General features: G+C 34.1%; 1 protein-coding gene across 1 annotated transcript; it reads left to right on the top strand.

Moving 5' to 3' along the window:
* The first annotated feature begins 2,310 nt into the window (after positions 1–2,310).
* Positions 2,311–8,536, top strand: LOC101202840 (zinc finger CCCH domain-containing protein 48). The gene is made up of 9 exons (XM_004141081.3): positions 2,311–3,105; positions 3,240–3,335; positions 5,176–5,265; positions 5,468–5,569; positions 6,704–6,850; positions 6,934–7,053; positions 7,150–7,209; positions 7,677–7,774; positions 7,900–8,536. The coding sequence occupies exons 1-9, from the start codon at positions 2,668–2,670 to the stop codon at positions 8,045–8,047; spliced, it is 1,299 nt and encodes a 432-aa protein (XP_004141129.1). The 5' UTR covers positions 2,311–2,667; the 3' UTR covers positions 8,048–8,536.

The raw sequence follows: 8,536 nt of genomic DNA on the forward strand, positions 1-8,536 counted from the left end.
CTTTCCCTAGTAATGAGTTCAATTAATTACCCAATACTTTACCCATTTTTTCTTCTTCCATTTCTTCCCATCTCTAAAACGATCTCACTTCAATCAAAGTATATGTGTGTGTGTGTGTGTGTGAGACAAGAAAAAAAGAAAAAAAAAGAAAAAGAAAAACCTCACTGAAAAGCCTTAGAAAGTTGAATGTGTTCTCAACAAGATTGCATGTTGATACATAGTTTGATTTGAATACAAAATGTGAAATAAAAGTATACATCGAATTTGGACTCGTTTGAAAGAGAAATTTGGTAATTTTTTTGTCGTTAGTCTTTTTAAGAAATTTGGTAATTTTTTTGTCGTTAGTCTCTTTAAGAAATTTGGTAATTTTTTTGTCGTTAGTCTTTTTAAGAGATGCATTCACCTTGAATTTTGTGTCATACTTCACTAAATTAACCGAAAATTCATCGAGGAGGGGTAAAATAGTAATGGTTTAAAGTTATTTATATAGATAAACAAGTGATAATTGAATGATGTAGGTAAATTTATAATATTTTGATTCGTTTTGCTATATTTTGGTATGTTTTACCATAATATTTGTAAATAGAAAATTTGAACTATACAATTATTTAATTAATCTAGTTTAATATTGGATTAATTTATTGCAATGTGACAAATGTGATATATTGAAAACTCCAAGAGAGAAAAAAATAAACTTTTATAACAATTTAAGTAATATAACCAATTTCATGGGTCTTTTATCTATAAGTTTGAAGAAGAAAAAAAATGTGTATATGTGGGGGAGAAATCCATTGATAGAGTTGAAGATTTGGATGAATCATTTATAACAATTTATATGTTGTGACTGAATTCATATATAATAGAATTTATTGTAGAGTATTGCAAGCTCTTATTTGATAGTATATCGATCAATTTGTTTTGAAGATTTTTGGAAAAATTTTTTTTTAACAAATTTGAGTAAACAACATTGCACACTCAGAAACTATCTTAAATCACTAATATACTCACAAACTTAAATTGATAAGTGAAGACAATTTTAATATAATATCTAATAGACAAAAATATAATAGCAAACATGACGGTGATTTTAAAATTTTGCAAATATGGCAAAATTCTTATTTTTAAAAATATTTTTCATCTTAAATTTGTTGTTATTTCTAAAGTATCCTTATTTCTTCTTCCACTTTTTTAATTTGTATCAAGTAGTTTTTTAGAATAACATACAGTAAATATGACACAAAGTTTTAGAATTTTGCAAATATGACAAAGTTCTCATTCTTGAAAATATTTTTTATATTAAATTTGTTATTATTCTCAGACTATCGTTTTTAAGCTCTAGTCATCATTTCTCTTACATTCTTTGAAATTTGATTTTTTTTCGTTCTTCCTCATCGATAGATTTTAATTGGTTAATCGTTTTAGAGATGGCGTATTCATTTGTTAATCGTTTGTCAAATCATTGAAAACTCATATGAAGATGGATTCTTGATTTTGATTTTGTCCTTCACCATTATTGATTTCGATTTTGTCCTTATGGTTTTAGGAGTTCGGTTTTTTGTATCTTCAACATATGAACGATTTTTTTAAGTTTTATTTGTGGGTTTACTTCTTTTATTTATGGTTTTGAAGTTAGGCATCCCTCAATTTTTTTTATTATTGTATTAATTTTGATTTTAAGATATCATTGGTACATTAATTGCAGTATGATATATAATGGTTGTTAAATATGTGATTGTTCTCTGCTTTCAAATAATTTTGTTTTACTTTGTTTTGTTTTGGTTTTACTTTGCATATGAGTGTTGTGATGTACTTATTTTATATGTATTAATCAATTGATATATTTATTGCGTGATTTTCATTTTTTAAAAATATTTTGCAGTTCATTATAGTTATGGTTAAGCATATAATAAAATGTGTATCAATTGTATAAAACAGTTAATTGTTAAGTATATAAATGATATAACTTAATGTATCATTATCAAGTATATCAACCATATATCAATAAAATAGTATATCAAAATACAAACATATTATTGACGCAAATTAAAAAATTAAAACCAAATAAATAAAAGGAAAACTATTATAGATAAAAAAAAAATGAAAGTAGAAAAATTGAAAAATAAATGAAGAATTTTTGCTATATTTTAATGTTTTCAATATTTTGTTATTTTTAAAAATCTTCTCCTGAAAGAATTAAAACTAACTAAGAGTGAAAAGAGGTAAAAATTGTGCTCCCATTAAATGACAAATATACCCTTGTCGTACATCTTACGCATTCTTCTTATTATACACCGCGTCGTCTCTGCTTCAATTTCCAATTTCCATCTCCATCTTCATCTCTTTACTAAACTAAACCCCCACTGTACTTCCTTCCCAATTTCAATTTTTGCTCCAATTTCTATTCTAGGGTTTCTCTCTGACTACTCCCAAATTTAACCTTCCCCCCCCTTTCCATCTCACTCTCTCAATTCCTCTTTCGATTTTCCTAAAATCCCTAACTTCATGATCGTATTCCACATTCTCTCTTCTCTGCCCTGCCCCCGCCTGAAGAATCCTCTTCTTTGATCACTCACTGCTCCAGATTCTCTTACATCCGTTTGCCACTTCGAAGTTTAGCTGGATATCGATTTTTCTGATCTGGGCTGACTGGGGTTTTCGATTTAAGGTATGGATGTCGATGGAGGCGGCAAGCGCGTTTTTCAGAGGCTGGGCGCACCTTCTGGAGATTCTAGGAATCAGAAGGTTTGTTTCCATTGGAGGGCGGGTAAATGTAGTCGCTATCCATGTCCTTATCTTCACCGGGAGTTAAATGGTCCTCCACATGCCGCTTCCAATGGAGCTGCTAATGCTGCCTCGAAGAGGGGTCATGGATTTGCTTCTGATGATTCGAGTGTTTCTGTTCCCCGACGGAGTCCCAATTTTAGCGGCGGCTCGACGTGGGGACGAGTTCATGGTGGTGGTAATAGAATAATTAGAAAGACAGAGAAGCTTTGTAATTTTTGGGTTCAGGGGAACTGTACTTTTGGTGATAAGTGTAGATACTTGCATTCTTGGAGTTTGGGCGAAAGTTTCTCTCATCTAACGCAGCTAGATGGGCATCAAAAGGCAAGTGATAATATGTCTAAAACAAAACCAGAATTCCCATTTATGCGGAGAATTGTTGTTTTGTTTTGTCCTATATTTCTTCTATTGACTGCAAGTGTGGGACCTAATATTTCCTTGACTTTTACTTTTTATAGGTGATAACTGGGATCACTTTTCCATCTGGTTCTGATAAGCTTTATACTGGTAGTAAAGATGAGACCGTCAGGGTCTGGGACTGCCAGTCCGGGCAGGTTAGTTACCGACCTTCACTTAATTTGTCCTTCTGCTTATATCCTCATCTCTGTCATAGACATCTTTACTATAAATATTATATCACTTAAGTATTATTTAGTGTTTACTGTGAAAATTGGTGTAGGCTTGTTCTGTTTCTATTCAGTTTGAGAGCAATTTTATCGATGAGAGATTGCATGAACATTAATGGGATAATGCTATATTTGGAAAGTAAATCGCAATAAGCTTCTAAGCAACCACTGAAGGCTAAGTTCTCGATGTTTCTTAATTGGATGTCGAGAGGGTAAGCTGCAAGCTTAGAGTGACTGGATAGGCCATGTAAATTTATCCTTTCTCTGCATGTATTTTTATCATACATTTTTTAAAATAGATTACTTGTTTAGGGGGTAGACAAGTAACTTGGTGGAAGGGTTTGGAGTGGGTGAAGGTAAATATCCACCAACGTTTACGCACCAGTCAACATTATCTTTTGCTAGTAAATAGAGGTCTTTCATTAATACTAATATGATTCTTTTCAATTTTTAGGAGTTTTGGCTCCTGTGTTGCTCTATTATCATATTTCTCTTGTATTATTTGGGTTTATATTTAACAATTTTTAGGCATGCCTTTTTTATGGACTTGAGAATAGAAAAGATTAAGAAGTGGGAGTCCCATGAGGAAATAAAAGGTTTTCGGGTTCTGTCGTAATTTGACCTATAGGAAATGAAGGAGGTCGTCTCTCTTCTTTCTTTGGTTGAGGGGTGCAGCTTTAGGGAGTTCGTGTTTGGAGTTCTAACCGGAGTCAGTGCTATATGTGTAAATCCTTATTCAGTCTGTTGTTGGATCCCTCCCTTAGGGAGTTCGTTTTTGACGTGGTCGGGAGGATTAAGGTTCCTAAGAAAGTCAAGTTCTATATTTGGCAAGTCTTGCTTGGTTGGGTTAACACTGTTAATAGGCTTGTTAGGAGAACTTCATTTATTGGGCCTTTTTGTTGCTTGCTTTGTTGGAAGGCGGAGGAGGACCTTGGATATTTGGGGGAGAGGTATGATTAAGAGTTTTCTGCCAGATTTTGGTGTTAGCTATGCTGGCCATTGGAGCGTTGGTGCGACGATTGAGGAGCCTACATCCACCCTTCAAAGAGAAAGGGATTTTTAATGGGTTTCTTGGGTGTGTGCAATATGGGATATTTGTGGGGGTGGGGTGGGGTGGGGGGGAATGATTAGGTGTTACATAGGGAAAGGGTCCATACTTTGTAGTGAGGTTTAGTCTTTGGTTAGATTTCACGTGTCTCTTTGGGCTTTGATTTTGAAGATCTTTTGTACCTATTTCGTTGGTAGCATTTTACTCAGTTGCCCTTTGTTTAGTTGGGTTGTTTTGGAGGGCTTGTTTTTTTTGTATGCCCTTGTATGCTTTCATTTTTTCTCAATGGAAGTTGTATAAAATAAAAGGTTTTCTATTCAACAATTGCAATGCCATACTTAACCTCTTTAGTCTAGAGTTATTTGGTCTCTTGTTCGTTTTCATGTTTCTTATTGGGCTTCGATTTCAAAGGCTTTTTGTAACTATCCTCTTGACATGATTTTGTATAGTTGTGGTCCTTTCCTGTAGTGGGGGTCTGGGGTCCCCCTTTTTTGTGGGCTTGGTTTTTGTTTGCCCATGTATTCTTTCATTTGTTCTCAATGAAATTCATGGTTTTTATAAAAAGAAAAAGTCAAGCTGATGATGCTTTTATTTTTTATGTACGGTTTTGAGTAGCTGGCTTCATTAGTTATTCTAGGGCTGCTAAATGCTACTCTTCTCTTGATCACTAATTTTCTGATGTCTTATTATTTGACCCTAGTTTTCTGAAATATTTTGCAGTGCATGGCCATTATTAATCTTGGAGGACAAGTTGGTTCCATGATTGCTGAAGGCCCTTGGGTGTTTGTTGGCATACCTAATTGTGTGAAGGTGTGGTGGAATTGATCTGATACGAAATTTTATGTGATGCTTTGCTGTTATGTTGTTATTTTACATAATGGATGAAGTGTATGTCTGTAACTGTAACTGTGTTTTAGCCTACTGGATCTACTTATTTTGCCTGTTCAGAATATCTTTTAATTCCAATGTATGATGACGTGAACTAACTCAGAGAATTTTATGTGATTTGAAGGCATGGAACATTCAGACTTCAGCTGATCTGAGTCTTAGTGGACCTGTTGGCCTAGTTTATTCCCTAGTTGTGGGCAATGATTTACTCTTTGCTGGTACACAGGTATTCCCGTAACTTTTGAATTGTATCTGTGAGCATTTTAGCAATGAGCTTATCCCCAGAATATAACTATGATATATCAGTCTCTCGTAGTATCCTGACCAATGATTCAACTGTCCTTGACTACCCTTAGTAATAATGTTGATTGACAAGTTTCTTGTTTTTTCTTTTTATATGTGGTTTTCCCATTCAAGGAATAGAGTAAATGTGCTTTGATGCCATTAAAGCTCGTCTTCAGGATGGGAACTGTGAATGAAAAGAAACAGATCATTTTAGGGTTCTTTTATAGATGACAGTATCCTTTGGGGAGGGTTAATGTTGTTTCATTTATATATATATTTACACACACACACATCTATACACATACTTTATTATTATTATTATTATTTTTGCAAAGGAAATTTCTTCCTTTTGAAAAGCTCCTTGGTTTCTTTGAGGATGCTATAAAGTCGTTTCTTATAGCAAAGGGAGAAAATCAATTTATACTCACGAACTTTGGGGTTGAACCCCATACCAAAGATTGTATTGAATTCCTTGGTGTCAGTGATTCAATGTAGACCCTTTGTGTGAGTGATTACAACTATTTTAGTTGATTTTATCTAAAATAAACTAAATTACTCTTCTTGAGCCAAAATGAATAGGTTAACTGGCATAATATTTGTATCACAAATCTCTATATCAGATGTTTGATTACCCCATCTCACATATTATCTAAAAAAAAATTATACTTTCTGAATCCCACCAAAGTAGTATAAATTAGGGAAAATATCAATTTATTCTCCTCAATTTTGGGGATTGTATCAATTAAAACTCTAAACTAGTAATTGTATCAACTTGAACTATAAACTTTTATATGTGAATCAATTTAGACCATTTGGTAATGATTTATAGCATTTTTTGCTTGATTCTATCTAATTTTAACTCAAAATCACTTTTAAAAATTTGTTATTTTCCAAAATTATGAACTTTATGGCTTTATAATTTTGGTGGCCACGCTTGCTTTGAAGATTGCATTTCTTATTTTCTCATGCTTCTCATATTTGTATGGATATGGTTCTATTCGGTTCTTTGTACATCCATCAATTTCAGCCGGATATTTTGCCAAGTTCAATCTTAATTTTTAACTTCTGCACATAGGACGGGTCCATATTGGCATGGAAATTCAATGTGGCAACCAACTGCTTTGAGCCAGCTGCATCACTCTCTGGCCACACCCTTCCTGTTGTTTCATTAGTTGTCGGAGCAAATAGGCTCTATTCTGGTTCCATGGACCATACTATTAAAGTGAGTTGAGCTCGAGTATGTGCCATCTTTTCTTTAGTTGCAGTTTTTCCATAATCAATTCGATTCTTATTCTTTTTTTTTAGGTATGGAGTCTGGAGTCTTTACAATGTCTACAGACACTGACAGATCACACATCAGTTGTAATGTCTGTACTTTGCTGGGAGCAATTTCTCTTATCGTGTTCGCTAGATAAGACAATAAAGGTTGATTTTCTAATTCAGAAAGGTGGTAGTTTGACACTGTTCACGTTCTGCTATGACTTGAAAATTAAGTAATGGTTCAACTTGTCTTACCCGCAGGTGTGGGCTGCTACAGAAAGTGGAAACTTGGAAGTAACCTACACGCAAAAAGAAGACCATGTATGTGTGGTTTTCCGTTTTCTTTGTTATTATTACTATTGGATAATACACAACGTTCTTTACTAAAGAAAGTGTATAAGGGATGAGAATAAGTTACGGTCAAATGCTTTAGTATTCTGCGGTTGTTGTATCTGAAAAAGGCTGTCAGGATTGTCCTCAAGTTCAGATGCATCTTCTTGTAATATGATGGTGATCTAATTACGAGTGCTATTTTAGAACTAGTCTTAAGCATAGGATCAACTAATAGTATATATTGCGGAATTTCAAGTGGCTCCTACTGAAACTTTATTATCCTTTTTGGTTCATCGAAGGGGAAATATTTTGCATTTCAGAAGTTTGGGCTTCCTTAGAGATTATAGTTTCTACTGAATTTATCTCGGTGTCTGGGACAGCCATTTGGATACAGTGGGATGATACCCGCAAACATGTTCAATTCACTTATGTGATGTGATGGCGATCTTTTTCAGGGCTTGCTTACTCTCTGTGGGATGCATGATTTAGATGGGAAGCCTATTTTGTTATGTTCGTGCAACGACAACTCTGTTCGCCTTTATGATTTGCCATCGTGAGCATCTTCACCCATGTTCACTATATTTCTTGTTTTGATTCTAGGTTCTTGGTATTCTCTCTCAACGTATATCAAAAATAGCTTTTTGTTAATCCATATCACTTGTGTATTGTTTGTAATAGGTTCTCGGAGAGGGGCAAAATATATTCGAAGGAAGAAATTAGATCAATTCAAGCTGGTCCAGGCGGCATCTTCTTTACCGGTGACGGGACTGGACAAGTGAAAGTATGGACATGGTTGACCGAACAAGCAGTGGCAGCAAGCATGTAACATGTTATGAGCTAAACAGTGTAACGTAATTTGGTCTTCACCAGCTTGATCTGATAAGTTTATACCTTTTTTTTTCCGGGGAGGGGATGGTTAGTTCTTTTGTAATGTACAAGTTGAGGGAGTCGAGGTTGAGAATGCAATTTTTTATTTGTTAGGTTTTAAGGGAGAAGCAACAAAGACCATTTAGATGAATTGCTACACAATGATCGAAGTGTCTGTATTCGCTGAGTGGTGAAAAGTTGTATGTGGCGCATCAAGAAGAAATATAGAGCTGAATAAGATCCACAAATTATTGCTTCCTAAAGAAAATAATTCCGCTATTCAATCTGTCCTTTTTGTTATGTCTTTGGACTGGGGCATGCCTCGTCATATATCAAGTGAATGTGGAAAGAAGTTGAATGTCATAGCTGCTTTTAACGATTTGATGTTTCCATAATTGTATTTAAATGACAAGAGATTGAATAAATTTCTTACGTTTTGTTATTTTAA

The sequence above is a fragment of the Cucumis sativus genome, chromosome 3, assembly GCF_000004075.3.
Source record: "Cucumis sativus cultivar 9930 chromosome 3, Cucumber_9930_V3, whole genome shotgun sequence".
Lineage (NCBI taxonomy): Eukaryota > Viridiplantae > Streptophyta > Magnoliopsida > Cucurbitales > Cucurbitaceae > Cucumis > Cucumis sativus.

What these genes read in the sequence shown, in the direction of transcription:
- LOC101202840 (XM_004141081.3), top strand. Translation starts at nt 2,668, where the DNA reads ATGGATGTCGATGGAGGCGGCAAGCGCGTTTTTCAGAGGCTGGGCGCA. An exon ending in GCATACCTAATTGTGTGAAG is followed by an intron (nt 5,266 to 5,467) that starts GTGTGGTGGAAT and finishes TGTGATTTGAAG; the next exon opens with GCATGGAACATTCAGACTTC. An exon ending in TACTCTTTGCTGGTACACAG is followed by an intron (nt 5,570 to 6,703) that starts GTATTCCCGTAA and finishes TTCTGCACATAG; the next exon opens with GACGGGTCCATATTGGCATG.